Source organism: Solanum stenotomum, chromosome 6 (genome assembly GCF_019186545.1).
Source record: "Solanum stenotomum isolate F172 chromosome 6, ASM1918654v1, whole genome shotgun sequence".
Lineage (NCBI taxonomy): Eukaryota > Viridiplantae > Streptophyta > Magnoliopsida > Solanales > Solanaceae > Solanum > Solanum stenotomum.
Genome location: NC_064287.1, coordinates 27,259,430 through 27,283,446, shown reverse-complemented (window position 1 = coordinate 27,283,446; position 24,017 = coordinate 27,259,430). Strand labels below are relative to the sequence as shown.

The 24,017-nt window shown below is 35.3% G+C and overlaps 1 protein-coding gene across 1 annotated transcript; it reads right to left on the bottom strand.

Moving 5' to 3' along the window:
- Nucleotides 1-5,274: 5,274 nt before the first annotated feature.
- On the bottom strand, nucleotides 5,275-16,508 carry LOC125867606 (glucan endo-1,3-beta-glucosidase 6). Its single transcript, XM_049548158.1, has 2 exons — nucleotides 15,831-16,508; nucleotides 5,275-6,627 (listed from the first exon to the last, which is right to left on the bottom strand). The coding sequence occupies exons 1-2, from the start codon at nucleotides 16,172-16,174 to the stop codon at nucleotides 5,523-5,525; spliced, it is 1,449 nt and encodes a 482-aa protein (XP_049404115.1). The 5' UTR covers nucleotides 16,175-16,508; the 3' UTR covers nucleotides 5,275-5,522.
- Between the last annotated feature and the right edge of the window lie 7,509 nt (nucleotides 16,509-24,017).

Sequence of the window (24,017 nt, the reverse complement as noted above, 5' to 3'; positions counted from 1 at the left end):
AAATCTTCAATCCTAGCTCCAACTCCTCTTCTTCCTTGAGTTAGAGAGAAATATATGAAAGAGGGAATGATTTTGGAAATTCTAAGAGGAGTGACTTAAATGAAAGGAATTAAGTCATAAAAAGGTCTTATAATTGCTAGGAAAAGAATAAAATAGCATAGGGTCAATTTTGGAAAAGGACTAAGGACCCATAAAGTCTTAACTTAAAAAATTTTGCCCCTTCCCGTCTAAACTCGTCCTTTTGGACAGTGCTTCACTATTTCGGGCATAACTTTTTACTCCAAGGTCGGAATTGGGCAAACTCGGTGGCGTTGGAAAGAGGACTCAAAGACCTTTAATTGGATAGGTAAAGGTCCACCTAATTCATTTTGAGCTAAAAGATATGACCATTTAAAGTTGACTACAACTCACTAGTTCAAATGACTAGTTTCCGAACGTCATGGTCATTCCTCATCATTTCATCAAGTTCTCAACTCCAAACTCACATGTGAGGCTCTAGTTTCACTAATTCATTTTTAGGGTCGTTACAGTAAGTATGCCTAATGAGATTATGTTATGAAGTTGATTGACTTGGAGTGTTGCTAGATATGCCTTCCTTGATGAAAGCTTGACTAGAGTCGGATGACCTAAGTCTTGGATAAGGATAAGTGAGGTTACTTAAGGGAGTATTTCTCTTTCATTATGATGCTTATTATGTATTGATTATGATTATGCCTATGTCTTATATGTTATGTTGTTTATGCTAGCCATCATATTTAGTACTTGATTGTACTAACACATACTCTTGCCTACATTCTTATCAAATGTAGGGTTCGGCAGTCCCGATTCACACACTTGTGGCTAGGTTCCTAGAGGATTGTGAAGTGAAGCTTTGGTGAGTCGTCATTGTGTTCGACGATTGGATCACCCTATCTCTTTTATGTCTTTCTCTTATGTTTGAGACTATTGTATTTGAATGAAAAATTAGAGAGCTGGTATTTGAGTTAAATCCAAATAGACTAGAAATGGAAAAAAAAAATGTAGTGTGATTTAATTTAATTAATTGTTTAAAAAAGAAAACCGACACACTTTCGTCGGTTACTTTTTTTCACACAATAATGTAGAGTAACTCTAAAAAAAATATTTTTTTTTAAAAATGATGTTCATCCGTTAATTGTTTTTAATAAAACAAGATATGACGTTGTTTTTTAAAACAAAAAAGTGAAAATGAAGAACGTAAATAAAAAATGAAGAAATCATAAAATTAGTACTTTGTGTTTAAATGGTATATAAAATAGAGTTGAAGGGTTAAAATGGAATAAGGCTAAGATAGATAGTCAAATAAAAAATTGGGGCAAGTTAGAGGAGTTGTGTATGTGTTTTTAATTGATTTTTGTGACATGTCATGGCCTGTGAACTACACACATCTTACTTCGTTGATTCTTTAGAAAGAAGTACGTACCTAAATGGAACATAAAAATTGGAGTTTAAGGGTACCGGTTAAGGTTGAGTTGGAGTGTCAAAATAAAATTTAGGGACAAATTTAAGGATCTTTATATGTGTTTGGTCTAGAATTAAATAATTAATGTTGAACCTTGCAAATTAAATGAATAATAATAAAATTTCAAACTCAAACTCATAAGTTTAGGGTGAATAGCACTTGTGGTCCCTATAGTGTATTGGTAAATTCTGATTTTGGTCTCTGTGATGTCACTCAAATACATTCAACCATTAATTAATTGAAATTTATGTTCTATGTTCTTTTACGAAGAAATATGTTTTAATTGGACTATCCCAATAAATGTGCCACCTCTCTATGGCATACATTTATATTTATTTATTTTATTTTATTTTTGACATCTTTTCTTATTTCTTCCAATTATTTTTTTTTCTTGCAAAATCATCTTCTTAACTTATACCTCTTCAACTATATAAATTATATTCTTAAATTAGTATTAATAATATTCATAACTCCCAAACCTTTCATATTCATAACCTCTAATTATTGAATGTAGAAGGTTATATTAACACTATAAAATTACACTAAAATTGTGTGATATTTTGTAGTCATCTTCGGTTAGAGAATTAGTGATAGACATGTTACAATATGTTTAAGCTTTGAGGTGCATTATCTTTTCCAAATATAATTTCATATATTACTTTTAATTAGCAAGTAAGGCTAATATGTCAAAGCATATTTTTGTTTATTCTGGATAAATTATTTTGGTTTGTTATCTTTATGATTCTCTTTTTAACCCTAAAAATGGAGATTCATTTTAGGACTAATAATTTGTTATTATTTTTTTTCTCGACTCTTGTATATAGGATGAAATAAAATCATCCAGAGATGGAGATTAATGGATTTTGAGCTATATAAATTGATTATTATTTATCTGTTTTTAGGTGCTTAAGAAGTATTGTTTCTATTATATTATTTCCTTTTGAATTATTTATGTCTTATCAAAAATGATTATATGTGTAGGAGGACATATGATTAAATGTAATTTTCTCCGTATTCTTTATCTTTTTCTTTTTTTTTGCTAGATAATTTTTTTAATTTATTTGATCATATTTTGCAGATTATATGAGATATATTTATAATGAAAATGGTTAGACATTCTTGCATAATTTTATTTTACAAGGTAAAAAAATTTGATGTCTAACATAATTACAATTTTTTCTTTGTTGAAATCATACATTTAATATTATTTGTTTGTGTTCATGAAGATATAAATCTTGATTTTTTTTAAAAAAAAAATTAATTATTCTCTTTAGACTTCTATGTAATTCTTAGATAATTTGATTATATTATATTGATAACACCCTTCAAAAAAATTATTTGTTCAGGTAAATTTATCTCACTTTTTTGTTGATAATATTAGTTTATTGTGTTTGTGGGCTATAATATTTTAAAACATAGAAGCAGGAAATGAGTCAATGAATATCGATATGCTACTTAAAGAAATACGTACGTATACTTCTATAGTCTGGTGGAGCAATTTTTATTAACGAAAATGATAGAACATGAGAATATAAAGTTAATTTATAATTTTGAAAATACTGTTGGTTTTATTAAAAATAAATTATTTATTAATGTGTAAAATTGCAGTCCTTAAATTTTTCATGTTTTTTTGTTTTTTAGGAGATTTCTAGTTGTTTATTAATAAGTCAAGTTGCAGTCTTTATATTTTTTTCATTTTTGTTGTTTTCCAGGTGTTCTCAAGTTATTTCGAAATTGCGATTAATTTATAGTTTTAAAAAGACAATTGGTTTCCTTGCTTCCTATTTACTTACAATAAAATATTTATCTCAATAACTCTAATTTGATTGTCTTTTCATTTTCTATAATTAATGTTCTTTATTAGTGTAATAATGTACAAATATTACTCCTATTATGTTACAAACAAGTCCAAAGCCACATTCTTAATCCTCTTAATTATTGTGACTCTTTATTGTTAGGAATTTATTATATTGAATGTAATATTTATTTAAAATGCGAAATATACTTTTTAACATATTTGTGTTTAAGCCAAGCAAAATTAAAAGAAATAGGAATTTGTTTGTGTCATTTTCTTAAATCTTTTTTGCATAGTTAATTCTCTCTTTTGTTCTCTTTTATGTTTATTTTTAAATTTAAATGTATTTTCTTACATTCTTTTGTTTCCCAATATAAGTTGTCCCAAAAAGTAATTGGATATCTGAACCTAAATATAATAATAATATATTAAGATATGGAAACTAACTAATTAAGATTGTTATTTTTCATCATTTAAATATGTAAACTTATTTTTATTTAAAATTTAATTATTAAAAAGTTATTAATCAAATATTAAATTAATCTAACATTGTCCAATGAAAATAGATAAAATATGTGATGATTGGGTGATGGCGACGACAAGTAATAGTAATTTTGGATAATGATTAAAAGTAATGTTGGCTAACAATGTAGTCATGGATAATAACTAATTAATGGCAATCTGAGTTTACACATTGTCGAAAAATTATACTAAGAATATAATTAAAAAGATTACAAAGAAGCAGAAAAGAACAATCAGATTTCAAGTTTACATAAATATAGATAAATTATACTAAAAATATCTCAAATAAAAAAGACAAAGACGATCACATCTCAAGTTTACATTCCAGTAGTTCTAATATTACCTTCTCTTTTTCTCTATAAAATTTATTTTAATATTTAACTTTCAGAAGTTCACATATATTAATTTCTTAATGAATTTCATATTTAACCTAAATATGTTTCATAGCCTCTCTTCTATGAAATTGTGTGATTAATAAAAACATCCTTTTGTTAAAGTAATTACTGATATTAGTATGTAACTTTATTTTAATTTTTTTCATAACCGCGCGAAGCACGGCCAAGTACACTAATTTTATAGAATAAATGTACAAATTTAACCTAATAGATGACTAATTAAACAGTGGAATGGTTGCAAATGGATAAAAAAAGGGATAAGCGTCTGAAAAATACCCCAACTTTGGTCGGATTTGCTGTTGCGATACTAAACTTTCACGAGGACCTATTACCTCCCTAGACTATTTAATACCGTATTTTTTACCCCCTGAACTATTTAATAGTGTTTTAAAGGTATATATGTGCCCACATAAACACATTACTATTTATAATTTTGCATTATTTTTTATGTCCACGTGGACAAATATATATGTTTAAAATACGGTATTAAATAGTCTAGGGAGGTAATAGGTCCTCATGAAAGTTTAGTATCGCAACAACAAATTCGACCAAAGTTGAGGTATTTTCAAACACTTATCCCTAAAAAAAAGGACAGATTTCAAGTAATTAATGTACTTGAGTCATTTGGCATTAATTGTTATATTATATGGAGGCCAAGAAAGAAAGGATCAAGACTGTAATCATGTTTGACAAATTTCCTCTTTTGGTTCTGTTCTAATATGCAAAAATGCTATTTGAAAAGCTCTAAGAAATATTGACTAGCTCATAATCCCAGGAGTTAGTTGATCAACCCCATGAAAGACTTATTATGTGCACAATTCTTGAGAGTCGAAAACAGATAGCAAGATTTATTACATGTGTTCACTTAGAAAATAAGTCATTTTTCGTTGCGAGAAAATACTTTCCTACCAAAGAGGAAGAAAGTGTCTTTTATCACGAGGGGTAAAATCATTTTTCTTCACAACTATCTCAACACAGCTTGTTAAGAGTAGGTTTAGGCGCACATCACAGGTTATCCACTGAATTACGAACCATGCATCGCTACGATATAGGGAATCTCTCAGTGATAAAAAGACGAAGCATTATTATGAAGAGATTCTATTATGAATAATTTACGCTCACCAATCAAATGTACTTGAAAACATTTTACACCAAGGTCTTCATCCCTGCATGTAACTCATCAGAAGCAAACATTAATTTAACCATCCAAGTTCCGAATGAATATCAATGTTTGCTGTCAACCGTAAGAAAAAAAATATGTTAATTTGGTGATGCTACATTACATAGCAGGGTCAACAATCGAACTAAATAGCCAGAAAAAGAGAATTTGTTACAGAATTGTCCACAGAAACAGGATGAGAGCCAATGCCGTCTTAGTATAGCCATTTTTTTGTTGAGCACCTCCATAGTATGGTTCTATCATGAGCCCAAATCGACAAGTACCAGTTGATGGATCTGACTTTGTGACAGTTGCGAGGCCAGAGAACTTGCAAGCATCATCAAGCTGATTGTTTATCTGGTAGTAGCTGTTGAATGCATATGAAATATTTCCTCGTGCATCCAAACCTCCACAAGATGTCTGATATCCAAGGCTCGTGCAGTCAGCAAGTCCACAAGCATAGCTCATGCTAGGTGCAATCTGGGGGTCATCAAGCTTAGCATTCGGCTTTAACACACACCACTTCCTCTCCAGATACTTCACATTTCTAGCTGGAACTAAGGACCCTGAATTCGTGGTGCCAAGATTTAGCGAGTATTTCGGTAGTCCATCATACGTAAGTATTCCCCAGTGACGTTCAAAATTTCCAGGTTGGATACTCTTAGCATCCTCATCAATCAAACTAAACAGATAGGCATCAACAGGCCCAGGCCTCATAGGGGTGCCTTTTCCTCCGGATATATGCTGCATGAATCCTTGGTTGAATCGCTGTGCAAGTTGTGCATTAGCATTGCGGTCACCATCAGTGGGCCAACCAATTTCTCCAATAATTATAGGCACGTTCCCAAACCCATTCTTCTGTAAAGCCCACACAAGAGTGTCGTGATTTGCATCAAACATGTTGGTATAGATTGTTCCACCATCATTTAGAGGTGTTGCATTTCCATCAAAGAACGCATATTCAACTGGGAAGTTGGGGTCAATATAAAGACTTATAAATGGATAGATATTGATTGTAAAAGGACAACCATTGTCGCTTAAGAACTTGACAAGTTGGCTTACATAGCCATGGATCTCAGCTCGAAAATCACCACCTGATGGGAAAGTGTTGGAGCTCTCATAAACATCTGCATTGAGAGGACAAGTAACCTTTACTTGACTACCGAGGCCAGCTTTTATGAGTGCAGTTTGGATATTTTGCATTGCGGGAAGAGTTGTTCGAAGGTAAGTGCCATTGTAAGTTGTCAAGTAAGGTTCATTTCCAACTGCAACATACCTACACAAAGTCAAAAACAATGTGCATAACATTCAGGTCTAGCTTACTAAATGAAACAAATCTAATATTTACTTGTTCGATGAAGCTCATTCTATATAAAGCTCCTGGTAACAGATAACGTACAGAAGAATATTATAGAACAGAAAGGCAAAAAAATAAAATGAAGCTAGAAAAACAATAATTTCGGCTAGAACCAGTTCAATGTGATTATAGTCACAAATAGCTCACCCGCATGAGGAAGAAATTTTTCAGAAACCAGAGGAGCCTAGTCAGTTGATTTGAATAAAGTATAACTCTTTGGACATGAAAAGATGAAGTAACACACAAAACATCAATGCAAGGAACACTCAAATTGATAAGTTGTAGCTGTATATCTGATGTTTTCACTGATGATGTGCAATACAGGCCCGTCAAACAAATGTAAAAAACTGGCATTGGAGCCACCTTGACTTGTGTTGCAAAAACAACAGAAGGCAAATCACATTATAGATCTGACAGATCGCTAGGTCATATTAGAGCAGAAAAATCAATTTCTTTCAACTACAAACTAGAAAATTTGATAGGGAATGTTTCGCTCCACAGTTGCAGAATTGGCAACAGCTAATTATGCAATAAGAAAAGGAAAATATAGAAACTGTCAGTGTCCAACCATTCACTAATCTTTAGTCAAATTCTAGATTTCTATATGTGGTATCTTAAACATGTTTTGACTACCCAACTACCAACTAATATTTGCCTGAGGAATTGAGAATCATCAAAAAGAAGCAAACAACAAGAAATTACTGATCTCTGTTACTCGCGCATTAGGTATGCCACATCATGAAGTGATGTGCAGACCAACTTCTAAAGTTGCACGCTGCCATTTAATCATAGACTTGAACATCAGAGTATTCTATAAGATCGCGTAAATTGAAAATGATTAGAACTTTGGAGGGAACACCAGATGCAGAAATGTACAAAACTGTGTAAGAGGGTCAACTCCTGAGGAGCACTAAAAGCCTCAGCTTTTCTCAATGAGTCAAGATACCTCTACAACAAGCAGATCAATATTGTCACTTTCCCATCACATTTGAACCCAGAAGCAATGGTTGATTGCCATTTCATTCTTTATTACAGCCAAGCATATGCGAGACGACAACCTTCACAATCTAAAGCATTTTCTCCACTTTGAATATGAAAATAACGTTTGCTCATGATGTTTAATAAATAAAGAATGTGTAGCTTCTTCAGTGAGTTGTAAATGAAGTGGAACCAATTGTTCAATATAACGATAGAAATATCGAGATGGATGTAGAGGCTATTCAGGCAATGACGGTTATTTACCTGGTATATTGCACATGGCTATTTTGTTCGGTAGTTGTTTTCTAGTTATGTCTTGTTGAAGCATAATTAAGTAAATAAAAGTGTGTTCGCTCACAGTTTTAGCTTTTAGATGACATGGTCACTCAAATATAAAGAAAGGGAAAGAAGAGAAGAAAAAGATAAGTTTTGGTCATATAAATTAAAGGTATCATTCTTAACACTATTTTGGGTTAATATTCATTATTTTTTCTGAGGTTTAATCTTCAAAACATGAGACTTGACTTTGAAATTCATGGATTTAGCCCAAGAACCAAAAAGTAGAAATTTGAAAATTTGAACCACTTAAACAATCCCAATGAAACTTGGCTCACCTAGCAAGCATACTCCTGTTGAAAACGAAATTTTTACACTCTCCTCTGTGACACGAGCGCATTCCACTAATTCTTATAATCACCCAATCAACTATTTCAAGACATGTAATATTCAGAGTCATCAATCACAAACTAAAGACACAAAATGATCAAATATCCAAGTATACAAGTCACATACCCCAGTGTGTCAGCAACATCTAGATTGTAACTGAGCATAAGAATAGTGGGACACAACCCAAAACAAGAAAAAAAAAACACTAAATGACTAATGACAGCCTCTACGGATAATTGTCAACAGCTCACTCAGCATAGTCAACAGGAATATTGAAATTCAAGGATTTGCTGTGGTGTTAGTAATAGTATCTACACATATAAGTGGATTTATGAGTCTCATCAACCCATTCCCCATCTTTAACTACCCCCAACAAGTCTTTCTGAAACATGAATGCATGAGACAATACAAGTGCATATAAACCTGTCATATAATACTGACATGAATCACATGATGCATCATACACAACCAATCAACATTCACGCATATGCAGAACTGGATCATGTCTTATATTAGGGTACAAACAGGTGGGTTGGGCACCCTATGTGCTGTAATCTGACCTTCCATAGATGCCAATGCACCTCATCTCCCTCCTCTCTTTGTAAATCACCATGCCACCCAACTCTCTTCTGGGAAAAATGAAGGGGTCACCGAAAACAAATAAAAGATTTTCACTCACCCCCTTTTGTGTGGTGACATTGGTAATGGGCTGAATTTTAGAGACCCCTCTTCGTAAGTTCAGTAAGTTGCGTCGTGTTTTTTCTTCTTCTCAATAAGACTTGTTGCCAGCTTGTCAGGCCCAATCTTGCTGTCATGTAAGTCAGACCAATAGCCATGGCAGCACCAACCAAAAATCCACCTTGCTTTGTGACTTCAGCGTCCGCTATACAGCTTAGGTTTCGTGAATACACCCTCCTCATACTAAAATATCCATTTCTTAAATACCAATCCATCTTTTTCTTCGAACATTAGGATTGGTATTTCTCTAGATCAAGAGAGAGAGCAACAAGAAGAATTAGTAGAATCTGGGTCAAATCTGAAACTCAAAAACTCTTCTCACGGTAAATGTATCGACATGTATGTGCAAGTATAGGTGTTGGAGAAGCATCTCATTATTATCAAAAGTTTCAAATTAGAGCGAGCTAAATGGTCCCTTGAGATGAATGGTGCCTACATGTTATGTCAATTTAAGAAACTCATGAGCTTTGGCAGAGATGGAGTTGTAGAAGAGAAAGGAGTGGAGTGAGGACAATGACACAGCAAAATTGATCTCTCATATATGTAAGAGCAATTGAGAACAATGCACTATACTCAAGGGTTAGAGGAGTTCATTGGTACCCATTTCAACCTATATTGCTCAGACTCTCCAAAATGTTGCTGCATAGTGTCGAATTCTCCAAAAATGCATTACTTTTGGAGGATCCAACGCGCACCCGTCGACATTTTTGAGGAGCCAATGTGCTATACTAAGGGTTAGAGGAGTCCATTGATATCCATTTCAACCTATGTTGCTCGTACTGTCCAAAAGTTTTGTTGCACCAGGTCGAATTCTCCAAAAATGCATTACTTTTGGAGGATTCGACATACACCCGTTGACATTTTCGAAGAGTTCAAGCAACATAGATTTCAACAAGCAGAGGTGTTAAAATAGGAAAACAAAAGAAGGGGGGGTACTTTAACAGCTGGTGCAAGTTTAAGTGTCAATTTAGGTAATTTGTCTACAATATATCACAATATTATTATGAAAAGCTTATATAATTATCCCATATAAGACTAGACATATAATGCACCTCACACATTTCAGTCAATCATATGTAAATGTGCAGGCATCATGCAGCAAACCATATTTGGTATGGAAACGAACTAATACAGTTTCATGTCAATTCAAAGATCAGCCTAAAACCAGTAGTAAATCTCAATTGGTTTTCCAAAATTATCTTACCGCCATCACACGTTCGCCCCCACATATACATGACAGTTGAAACACATTTTCAAATCATTTATGAACATCAAAACAAGTTGAGACACTAGTTTAGGGAAACCAATAAATCAGGGGTTAAGGTCTCTACTTACCTCGACTCAGAACCAAGCAATACCTACTACGTTCCACTACCATCCTCAATCTCAATAAAGTGTCTCCTATCTACACAATATATAGTTTAATGGCATCAAAATACACCTATCTAACTCATCTTCTAAAATTGTGTCTTAGTCAATGTCAGAGTCAACCCTCAGTCAAGGTTGGTTTAAGATTCCATAGTTCCGAGTTATCTATAGCCTTCTAATCTCAATTCTATGATTACATTCAACATTGAGCTACTTTAAGTGGTTCAGACCCTAAAATTCACAATTGGGGGTTTTGGGGAAAACTCATGAATCTCGATTTCAAATCTCATATTTGGAGAACTAAATATTATACAAATCAATGTATATTAACCCAAAAGTATTAGGAAACATACCTTGAATTGCTATGACAAAAACTAGACTTATATACTTCTTTTTCTGCATTCATTTCATGTACAAGCTATGCTGATTTTACTTGATCCCCTACAGTGAACTACAGAGGCTCCTTTAATTTCAAGAAACCTAGATGATATAATATATGTGCACTGAATTCAGACTCCTTAACTCAGAAATCCTTGAATAACACATGAAGTTGGCAAGAGTTCTTGTTTCCATTTGGGCTGAATACATTGATGGCTCTAAATTTGACAATTTTTTTATTTAGATGCTTAATCTTGGTTCCCAACTTATTGTTAGGTCGTCCAAAATGTGCATATAGAACGCATATCTGACAAGTCTAAACAAACTAAAGAGCATAAATGTCATTCATTGTTTTTTTAGAAAGGTAACATTTACTTCTATATATCAACATGTATACTACATCAACGTGTAGTCCCCCTCCAAAAAGTTTTACTTACAATGTTCCAAGGATCTTCTAGTTACAGCCAGTAAATGTCATTCATTGTTGATGTGGCATATGAAATCCAACCAAAAAATGGAACATCAATAAAAGAAAAAAGTCAATTTCCGAAAAGAAAAGAGAGAGGGGAGAGGGGAGGAATTGACCAGGAAAGAAAATTTCCGCCAAGCTTCATGTATCCAGCAACAGCACTTTTTTCTGCCAAGGGTGAGAGTGGCCACTTTTTTTCTGGCATGAAATGTTGGCATTTGACAAAGAAGAAGAACAAGGGGCAGCCTATTGAATCTAGAGAAGAGGAGTTAAAAAAAGAAGGCTGGAAATCATCATTTCAGGCAAAAAGCTATGTTGCTCAGAGCCTCAGACTCTTCAAAAATGTTGGCGGCGTGTCAGATTCTCTAAACGTATTGTACTTTAGGAGAATCCGACACAGTACTTTTTGAGAATTCGACATGGATGTACTTTTGGAGAATCCGACACGGGGGTGGCATCGAAAGTAAAGAGTCCACGCAACTTAGCCAGAAAAGGTCAATCTTTTGGGTAAAACACTTTAAATATTGGGCAGGAGATACATGACTAGCCATATCACCAAGTAATTTTTAATAGGTATATTTCGATAATATAAGGTATAGAATAGACCGGACCCCTAGCTAAAATGTCTAAATGACAATTTTTAGCAAGTTCAGGGTCTGGCTATTATATTGCCTCCTATTTATTGTGACAAGACTTACTTATACTACAACTACAAGATACTTTGAAATGCATTCATGGCTAACATGGCTAACTAGCCTATTGTATAGCAACTTTTTTTATGACGGAGAAATTCGTCTAGGCCAACCTTTTATACCAACCACAACCTCTGAAACTTGGGATTATTTGTCCATCTCTCTGCCCTTCTCCACTTAATTACCAGGTTGGTTAACATGGCGCAGGGCTCAAACCTATTGACCTAAGTCACAAGTCTCTCAACCTTTGCCACTTGATAAGCCTTGGAGGCGACTGTATAGCAACATATTTCGTTCACGTATTCAATGGCTGCTAGTTCACTGGTCATGTCCATTCCTATATATAAGCATACATGGGCACTCTAGTGTACCAACAACTTGCCTAATAAATTTATTGGGTTTGTCTTCACTTACAAGTCTTAATCCACCATCTCCTGTAGTCTGCAAGACTTGGTACTTGTTTGTGTCGCTCTTAATTCCTGCACTTCAGTGTTCCTTGGCAAAACGCTGAAACTTGATCCAACTAATAATTTAGCAAAGATAACTAGTCCGCAAAAACTTTCTCTAGGAAGATGGTTTTAAAGTACACACTTCCATGCTGTTAGTTGATGTTCTATATCAGCTTTGTCACAGAGTAATTTGAACTGATTTGAAGTGTACTCTTTCCCATTATCAGACCTTAAAGTCTGAAATTTGCAGCCACTTTAATTTTCCACCTTTGTCTTAATTCCAAAACATATCAGCTACTTCTGACTTGAATTTTAAGAAAAAAATCCAAGTCAGTCTTGTTAGATCATCAAGAAATGCAATGTAGTAAAGACTACCATTTAAAGATGGTGTTCTGTGAGGTCCACAGATCTATTAGAATAAGCTGAAGCTTTTTTGATGCTCTCCAAGTTATTTTAGGAAAGGGCAACCTGTGCATCTTTCCAAGTAAACAAGCTTGGCAATCTGTCCACCGATTTTGCAATCTTGGTAGATCATTCACAAGTTCCTTTCTTTGCAAGAACATCATACCTTGATGATGAAAATCACCCATTTTCTTATGCCAAGCTTTTGTAGAGTTGTCCGAAATAAAAAAAGTTGTTTGCTCCTCTTCCAAAGGATTGACCTAGAAACATCTCCCCTCCAATTTGACCTTCAATACTTCAGGCCTGATGAATTTTCAATCACGCAAACCTTGTTTTTAAAGAACAGGTTGAATCCTTTCTCCATTAATTGACCAACACTGATCAAGTTTTGATCAAGGTCCGGGACATACAAAACCACTGTAATAAGCTTGAGCAACTTGTAATGGCTATGGTGCCCTTGCCTTTCATAGAAAGACACTCGCCATTTCCAATTCTAACTTTCTTTGTCTCTGTGTTCCTCAACTCTTTGAACAACTATTTAACAGATGTCATGTGGTTAGAGCAACCACTATCAATTAACCAACTTTCACTTGAATTAAGACATGTGAAACGAGTTGCAACAAAGAGTTGATCTTCTTATTCTCAATCAACAACTTGAGCTTCAACTTCAAACTGCTGAATTTTGGCTTTACAAATTACAGCTTCGTGTCCCTGTTGATTGCACTTGCTGCAGTTTGCGTCGGTCTCCTCCAACATTTGAAAGGAGGGTGACCATTTCTCCCACAATGCCGACAAGGGGGATAGTTAGTCTTCTTGCTTTTTCGCAAAATTATCAATATTTCCTCCTTGTATCTTCATGTTCTGCTTCTTGTTCTTTCTTCCATCATTTTGATGACGTACTAGTAGGGCTCTTTCAACAACTCATTCATGTCTCATTACACATTGTTGCTCTTGTGCTTGAAAAGTACTTAAGAGCTTTGCTAATTTTAGACAAGTCCTTAGTATTTTCTAAGGAGGTAACAGTAACCTCAAATCATTCAGGTACTATTACAAGGATTTTCTCAATGATCCTTGAATCGTTAAAAGTGGAACCCAACAATTTGACACAATATGCTATGTTAAGAAGTCGGTCAGAATACTCCTTTATAGTTTCACTTTTCTTCATCCTTTGCAGCTCAAACTCACATACCAAAATTCAGCACTTGCATACCTCGAATCCATTCGTCTCCTTCATACTCAGTCTTGAGATAATCCCATACCTCTTTTGCTGATTACAGGGACATGATACGAGTGAAGATGGTGGATGGAACTGCAGTATACAAATATGCCTTTGCCTTTGATTTCATGGTTTTCCTCTCCTTGTGGTTTTTAATCTGTGCCATCGTGGGATTGTTTGGTAAGGGAACAATTTCATAATCATCTTCTACAGACTCCAACAGATCCAAAGTTTCTAGATATGTCCACATTCTAACTGCCCAGATCTGGTAACTTTCTCCATTGAAAGCTGGTGGTGCCATTGAAGAAAAACTTACTTCTCTGTCCATGGAATGCTCTAAAACAGATTAATGAACACGCACAGGTCCCTCAAGACTAAAAAACTCTGATACCAATTGTTGTTTAAATTGAGTGAAAACCAAAAAACGAACACATGCAGAGAGATAAGCTTGTCACCTCCCTTATCTCAAAAAGGAAACTTTCTAGACTATACCTAGTAAAGAGTGACCAAACCTTTTTAAACCAAGATACTTAAACTGTTTACAACAATGGCTTTTCTTCACATGCAATCCTTCTCATATTCCTGCATAAGCTTATTTGGTTCTTGATGTTTTTCAGGATGTGCTTTTGTTAAGGCTAGTGTATACGCGATATATTTCTAACTGCTAAGAAACTTTTTTTTTTTATGACAAGGGAAACCTGCAGCGGCTATCATTTTGGGTGCGCACAGTGTAAAACCCCAGCTCCTATGCAATAGATTGCAAACCACATAGGAGAGGTAACCCACACTAGGCAAGCCCGGTGCGACGAGCTCGACCCAGAAGCCAAACCCCTTGCTTTCGCTGGCAAGGGGTTTCGAATTTGAGACCTCCAACATGGAAGTCTCAAGCCCAAACCACTGGGCCACCCCGAAGGGTAAAACTGCTAAGAACTTATTCAACAGCTTATACTAGAAAGATAAACTACTTAGCTCCCTGCTAAGGAAAGCATGCTTAACTGGGCGCGTCATATCTTGGAGAAACTCATACCATTCAAGTAGTCAACAAAGTTATCAGTGTCACGAACTGAAAAAGGAAAAGTGAAAATGCCATAGAGAAAATTCACAACACAAATTTGGAATCTTGTAGTTTCATTTTTCAACTTTACACAGTGATTTCCAGGTTAGTGACCGATACAATCATTCACTATATGGAAAATGACTGCAGGGAGAACAAGGCAATACAGAGAAGTATGTTTTTAGGCAAATTTTAATTCAACATGATAGAAATAGGAAATTTTTCCATATCAGTGAGATAATATTAGATGTACTACAAGAATCTTGTTTCATATTAGGTAACTTCATTAACTTCACTACCAACCGTGGTTGAATCAACCACTCACTTTTTAAATGTTTTTGGTACCATTGTGGTGAATGATTACAACAACATACCCAGTGAAATCCTACAAGTGAGGTCTAGGGGTAGAGTGTACCGTGTACGCACACCTTACCATTACCTCGTGGAGGTAGAGAGGTTGTTTCCAACAGACGCTCTGCTCAAGTGCAGCAAATCCAAGTAAAAAGAAGAAAAAACATAGCAAACTAAATGGTGAATCTTGGTGACTGGTTAATGAAATGATATTGAAAATCAAAACTTTCCATGTTTTGACTATGCTTGAACCAAAACCACATCTCAACAGCAAGTCGAGGCAAACAAAAATGGAAATAGAGCATTCATATGAAACTTTAAAAAGAACAAATCTTTAGAGTAAATGAATGTGAATGTTCACCTGATGTTGACATTGTTATCATTCATATGAACAGAAACATTTTTAGAAACCCATTTCTCAGCAGCTTTCAAGCTACCCATGGTTGAAAGCATATCATTAGGAATACCAACCATAACTTCAAGACCTGATTTTCCCAAAGCTTTAAGTGTGTCATAATCAGCATCAAAAAGTTTAACCTTTTGGATCCCATTATCTTTTAGCATTCTTACTACTATTTCAGGAGGCAAACGATGTGTTGACTGAGTACCCCAGTTAGCACCTATCCCACTCACTGTTGGGGAAAACAATAACAAAGCTAGAAGAAATAACACCCAAAATGATTTTGAAAATGGAAACAACCCCATTTTTTTTCAAGAAAGTTCACTTCTTTCCTTTCTTTAGACTAAACAGAACTACGAACTACAATAGAGTTTGTTCTATAACTAAAGTGAGCTGTAAGGTACCAACAGTTGATTCTTGTCTGCAATGAAAAAAGATTCTTGTCTACAGCTCAAAAGTATAACAACTGTATAGGGTAGCTTCAAATTCCACCTCCAAGAACAGAATGACTAAGAGAGAGAAAAACATGAATTTTTATTGAAAAGGAGAGAAAGTGGGAAGAGAGAATAACCCGAAGAAAAGGGTAAAATGTTTCAACAATTTTCAAGCCAAAAGGAACTTTTTCTTCCTTATGGAAAGGCAACGAAAAAACCAAAGGGACTTATCTATAAGAATAGGGGATGGCCCAAGTGTGAGTCATAAACACAATGTAGTGAATCCTAATATAGCATACTAACCCAGTTAATGAAGATGAAACATAGATTCTATGATTGGACTCGTTTGGTTGGGACAAGTTATTTTGAGATAATTTATTTTGATATATATTATTTTATTATGTATATGACATAACTTATTGTATCATTATAATAAAAATAATGAGATATATAATTCAAGAACTATTTAATACTCTACCAACGTGTCTGCTTCAGCAAGGCATTTTCGATAAAAACTTTTAAAAAAACTATTTCTTCTATTCTACTTTAATTTTATTAGTTCTTTAGAGGAGAAGGAGAGCTAAAATGCACTTGTACTTAGGGGTCATCTGGCAGGCAAATATGGTGACGGTCTCATCAATATTTTAAAGGACTTGTCTTTATCAACAATCAGAATAGACATAAGTGTTGCACACTCATCTTTCTTCATTTACACGACTGAACATCTTTATTTTAAAAAAATGTACTTATGTGAAATTTAATAAAAGGTCTTTCATTAAAAGTTTGCTTTAAAATTATTTCTTTGTTGATATTTTAGTTCAAAAATATTTTTATCATTAATATTTTATTTTTAAAATATCCAAATTATTATCTTTGGGAGAAATATTATTTTTTTAATAAATATATATAAAAAATCTTTATACATACATTATTTATAAAGAAAATTTTAGAAAAATCTTTTTAACTATTAGGAAAGTAGAGAGCGGTTTTTTTTCTTTTTAACTTTTTTTATTAATTAAAATGAATTTACCTCATACATTTTTTAAACTGATAACATAAGTAATATATACAATTATAATAACATTATTATTAATTTTTGTTTAGATAATGATTAATCATAGTAACCTTTAATCCCTATCACTAATATTTTGGTCCAAAAAAATCTCTTATATTATTTTTGTGTCAAATATATATATTTTTTTAATAAATATATTATTTTTTCTCTGGAAATAAATTATTTTTAATAAAATATTATTTTTAAAGGAATAAAAAGATCTTGTTAACTAATATGAAAGTGAAAGTAATTTTTTTTCTATCTTTTTTTTTATCAATTAAAAGAGAATTACCTCATATACTTGTTAAACTGATAACATAGGCTATATATATATATATATATATATATATATATATATGAACTCTCAAACTTGAATGTTGAATTACTATAATACCCTCAATTAAAAATACGCAATTTATTATATTTATTAATTTAATTATATTAAAAGTAGATACCTTTTCACATTAAAGGGTTGTGATTTTTTTTGACGGGTTGCCACATTTTCGATGAATTGTGACTTTTCTGAAGGGTTGTGCCTTTTTCGATGAGTTATGACTTTTCCAAAGGATAGTGACTAATCCGATGAGCAATGACTTTTTCGAAAGGTTGTAACTTTTCTGATAAAGCACAATTAGCACCTATCGATACTACTATTTGTTAGCTATAAATAGAGGGATTTCCTCTCAGTTTTATACAACGATTTTTTTTTATGTTTTCTACTCTTCTTCTTCTTAAAAAAACTCAAGGGTTATTTGGAACAGTTGATTAAGTTCGAAATTCAAGGTACCACATAAGAAAGAGTTGGTGAAGAAATTGTAGCAAATCATTCATCAATTCACACTCGTATTTTTCTTTTGATTTTCATGAGTTAACAATGACAAAAGGTTGTGGGAAAAACTATAATAATAAACAAATATGAAAAAAGTCACATGATTGGGTAAGATATTTCTTCTTTTTTTTCATCTTTTATTCTTTTACCCTCTAACGAACGTGCTTCTTTCTAATTTTGCTAAAACAACGGGCATCAACGTTATCCATTGAATTATTAGTTTTGATGTATAATCCAATATTTCAAATATAGTTTTTCACTTTTACTTATAATATGATAAAAGTCATGATAATAATTATTTTTTAATTGATGTGTAAGAAAAAATGAACGGAGAAAGTAAAGTGTTGGTGGCAAGATATTTCAATCAAATGGAACAGTATATGTAAAAGGGTGTTTAATACTTCAAAAAGCCTTAAATAACTCTAATTAATCAAAATAAACCGACCCCTAACTAATCTAACCACCGTAGGAATTTACCACATTGCCCCTTAGTTGGCCGAGATTGGACAACTTTTCAGTGGTGACCTACGCCCCTAGACCTACGGACCCTAGGTGGGCTCACGCCCCATCCTGCAGGTCCGTGGTTTGGGTCAGCAACTCAGCATTTGGGGCCCTTGACCTACGGACCACCCCTATGAGGCGTGGATGGACCTACGAGCCGTATGTCCCATCCGTAGGTCCTTGGATTTTTGACAGCTTTTGGTTTTTGGGCAGCTTTGGGGGTTAGACTTTAGGGTCCTCCTCAAGAACCTTTTGTTGGTCCTTGGGGAGTCGTACCTTGATGTTTAACCCCTCAACCTAAGCTTGGGAACTCATTTTACAACATCAAACTCAACAACACACTCGTAAGGCTCTAGTCTTACCTACTAGTTTTCCGAGTCATAATACTGACGGACCTGGTCCACGAACTGTGGTCCCACCTACGGTCCGTCCTGGTCAGTCGTCGACTGGCTTCAGAGGTTTGGAGCTGGGGGGTCTGAACCACGGACTGTGGTCCTACCTACGGTCCGTAAGTCCTTGCGTGGTTCAGGACTTAGCTGAACTTTCCTGGGGTTCTGGGGAGTTTGAACCACAAACGTGGCCCACCTACGATCCGTAGGTCTTGGCGTGGGTCAAGACTTGGTAGAAAAATTATGGGGTTCTAGGAAGGGAGCTACAGGTGGTCAACCACGGACCCCACCTATGGTTTGTGGGTTACCCTACGGTCCATAGGTGGAACCTTTGGTGGCACCTGCAACTTCTAGAATCTGCATTTCTGGTTTGTATAGAATACAAGTTGTTACATTATCTCCCCCTTGGGAACATTCGTCCTCGAATGAAGACTAAACTAGCTGAACATGGAGGGAAAGAGCTGCAAACCCTACCACTAAATACTAGAAACTGAAATCTAACTGAACTAAGTTCCAAGGACATGAAAATACGCTGAAAATGCAAGTATAACTGACAGAACATGATACTAAGACTGAATTTACGCATGAGTAAATGAAAGACTGGAGAGGAACTATTACCTCAAGTTAGAATGGAATCAGAAAGAAAGAAATGAGGATACTTGGCCTTCATGACTGCTTCTACTTCCCAAGTAGTGCCCTCTATGGACTGACTCCTCCACAAAACCTTAACTTAAACGACTTCTTTGTTTCTCAACCTTTGAACCTAACGATTAAGAATCTCAACTGGCACATCCTCATAAGTGAGACTATCATTCATAGCCACATTTTCCAATAGTACTATGGATGTTGGATCACCCACACTTCTTCAATAATGAAATGTGAAAGCCGGATGCACTGTTGCTAGTTCTACTGGTAACTCTAACTCATAAGCCACTTTACCAATTTTTTTTAAAATCCTGTAAAGTCCTACATATCTTGGACTGAGCTTCCCTTTCTTGCCAAATCTCATTACCCCCTTCAGAGGTGACACTTTCAGGAAAATCCAAGCATCAATTTAGAACTCAAGTCCCTTCTTCTTACATCTGCGTAGGACTTTTGGCGACTCTGGGCTATCTTAAGTCTATCTTTGATGAGCTAAACTTTTTCCATAGCATCTTAAACCGAATCTATCCATATCAAGGCTGCTTCACCTACTTAAAACCAATCATTTGGATATCTACATCTACGCCCATACAATACCTTATAAGAGGCCATATGAATACCGAAATGGTAGTTATTATTGTAGGCAAACTCTATAAGAGGAAGGTGATCATCCCAACTACCCTTGAAGTCAATCACGCAAGCTCTTAACATGTCATATAAGGTATGAATGGTACGCTCTGCCTGACCATCCATCTGTGGACGAAATGTTGTGCTGAGATTAACCTGAGTACCAAGACTTTTCTGAAATGACATCCAGAAATGAGAGGTAAACTAAGGACCTTTATCCGAGATGATAGACAAAGGAACCCCATGCAACCTGACTATCTCATTAATTTAAAGCTCGGCATAGTCCTCTACCGAATTTGTAGTTTTGACAGCCAAAAAGTGAGAAAACTTAGTAACTCTGTCTACTATCACCCAAATGGAGTCATGTTGTCTGCGTATACGAGGTAAACCTGTAATGAAGTCCCTGTTTATCACTTTCCACTTCCATGTAGGAATGTTAATATGTTCAGTCATACCTCCTGCTCTCTAATATTCTTCCTTCACCCGCTGATAATTAGGGCAATTATCCACAAAATCTGTTATATCCCTTTTCATCCCTTTCCCCTAAAAGATTTCCCAAAGATCATGGTACATCTTAGTGCCGCCTGGATGAATAGAATACCTCGAGTTATGGGCTTCTGCAAGAATATATTGTCTCAACTCACCCACCTAAGAACACATAAACGACCCTGATAGAGAAGTACACCATCTCCCCTTGAGAGAAAACCTCAACCATCTGCTGATGAACTGCAACCTTCAGTTGAAACAATAAAAGATCACTATCTTGTTTTTCCTTAACCTCCGCTACCAATGAAGATTTTGACCCATTTTGAGCTGTTACACCATCATCTGATATGCTCATGAGGCAAACTCCTAAGCGAGCAAGCAGGTGAACATCCTTTGCTAATTCCTTCCTTTCTTCCTCAACATGCGCTACACTGCCCATAGATAATCTGCTAAGAGGATCTGCTTCTACATTGGCCTTACCAGGATGGTAAAGTACATTCATGTCATAGTCCTTGAGGCTGGTAAAGATTAAAATCTTTCTGGGTGAAAACATACTGAAGGATCTTATGGTCTGTAAACACATCTACGTGAACACCATACAAGTAATGTCTCTAGATTTTAAGGGCAAATACCACTGCTGCAAGCTCGAGTTCATGGGTTGGATAGTTATTCTCATGAACCTTAAGTTGTCTAGAAGCATACGCTATAACCTTACCTCGCTGCATCAACACACATCCTAGGTCGACTCTGGATGCATCACAATAGATAACATAACCGTCTGAACCCTCTAGTAGAGTCAAAACAGGAGTAGTCAACCTAGTTTTCAATTTTGTGAAGCTCTTCTGACACTCATATGACCACTGAAACTTAACCTTTTTTTCTGAGTCAACTTAGTCAATGGAGAAGCTAAGGATGAAAATCCTTCCACAAACCTTTTGTAATAACCCGCTAAACCTAGGAAACTTCTAATATCGGTAGGAGAGGTAGGTCTGGGCTATTGTTTCACTGCCTCTATTTTCTGAGAATCCACTCGGATCCCTTCACTAGACACTATATGCCCAATGAAAGCAACTGATTGCAACCAAAACTCACATTTGCTAAACATAGCGAATAACTGGCGATCTTTGAGAGTTTGCAGGACAACTCTCAAATGAGTCGCATGTTCTTCCTCATTCCTAGAGTAAATTTGGATATCATCAATAAAGACAATAACGAACAAGTCCAAATACTACTTGAACACCCTATTTATCAAATCCACAAAAGTTGCAGGAGCATTGGTTAGTCCAAATGACATAACTACAAATTTATAATGACCAAATCGAGTTCTGAAGGGTGTTTTCAGAATGTCACTATCTTTGACTCTGAGCTGATAATAACCGAATCTGAGGTCTATCTTCGAGAAATGACTAGCACCCTGAAGTTGGTTGAACAAGTCATCAATCCTGGGGATATGATACTTATTCTTGATTGTGACTTTGTTCAACTGTCGATAGTCAATGCACATCCTGAGAGAACCATCTTTCTTTTTCAAGAACAACATTGGTGCACCCCATGGGGAAATACTAGGTTTACTGAACCCCTTATCTAGAAGGTCTTTCAATTCCTTAAGCTCAGATGGAGCCATTTTGTAAGGAGGAATGGAAATAGGCTGGGTATCTGGAAGGAGATCAATTCCAAAGTCAATTTCCCTTTCGGGAGGAACTCCGGGAAGAATTTTTGGAAACACTTCTGGAAACTCATTAACTATTGGGACTGACTCAAGATTTGGGGTTTTGGAACTTGAATCCTTAACCCTAACTAGATGATAGAGATAACCATTAGAGAACATCTTTCTAGCCTTAAGGTAAGAAATGAATCGACCCATAAGCACTGAGCTACTACCCTTCCATTCTAGGATTGGCTCGTCTCGAAACTTAAAACAAACAATCCTAGTTCTACAATTGACTGAGGCATAGCAAGAATGTTACCAATCCATGCCTAGAATGATATCAAAGTCTACCATTTCTAACGCTACAAGATCTGCTGAGGTGATTTTCTAGGAGACTGCGACAGGGCAATTTATGTATACCCGTCTAGCAATAACTAGGTCACCGACTGAAGTAGAGACTGATAAGGTTTCTGAGAGAGTTTCTGGACTAACACCGAAGTTCACTGCTATATAGGGAGTTACAAAAGACAAAGTAGCCCCTGTTGTCTTTCCACTGAGTGAACCATATGTGAGCGACATCCTTAAGCNCAATTTATGTATACCCGTCTAGCAATAACTAGGTCACCGACTGAAGTAGAGACTGATAAGGTTTCTGAGAGAGTTTCTGGACTAACACCGAAGTTCACTACTATATAGGGAGTTACAAAAGACAAAGTAGCCCCTATTGTCTTTCCACTAAGTGAACCATATGTGAGCCACATCCTTAAGCTGGCAGGATGCCAACTCAACCTTACCATTACCAGTCACCTGCATCACTCCAAAGATTTTCTTAACCCTATCAATGAAGTTTTGTGGGCCTTCACCAACTTGGGACCCTAGAAACTCAGGCGGATTAATCTTTACAATATCTCGGACCCTTACTTTCACTGATCCACCATTTCTATTAGTAGGAACTGGAACCTGCTAATTATTCTAGTTGGTCATACTTTGAGCGAAAAGTTGAATCGCATTCTGAATCCCTGCATTTGAAACCTCATGGTCTCGGACAGTAGGAACTGCGTTAGATTGCGTGCATTAGCATTCCTTGCGTAAGCTCTACGAGGAGGCATGATCTTAAGCGCATAATGATGGATTCGAAAGGAGATCATCCCAATGCACGATAAAAATAACAAAGAGAGTGATGTTTTCCTAAAACACTTTGTAGCCTCCCTCTCATTAGATGTGGTGCACTTCACACTCATGAAAAGAACTCTACTTAGTGTGACTTTTCAGACATCTTAAAACTCTTAAACCTATTGCTCTAATACCAAGTTTGTCACACCCTGAGGCTACCCTCTTGACATAAACACGGGACTTAGGTTCACGAGTGACCCCATGCTAACCGTACTGGCATATCATAAGCATACTAAAATAAACTGAAACAAGAAATACTATACGGAAGCTTAAAACATGATATAAACTGAAATGGGGAATACCCAATACTATCTGAATATATATCTAAGAAGAGTTTAAGATACTGAAATGAATCTCAAATACTA

Bases quoted from the DNA above. Each gene is read 5' to 3' on its own strand.
- LOC125867606 (XM_049548158.1), bottom strand. From the start codon at position 16,174: ATGGGGTTGTTTCCATTTTCAAAATCATTTTGGGTGTTATTTCTTCTA. The intron at 6,628-15,830 runs GTGAACATTCAC...GACTTTGTGTAG, and splicing joins GATAACAATGTCAACATCAG to GTATGTTGCAGTTGGAAATG.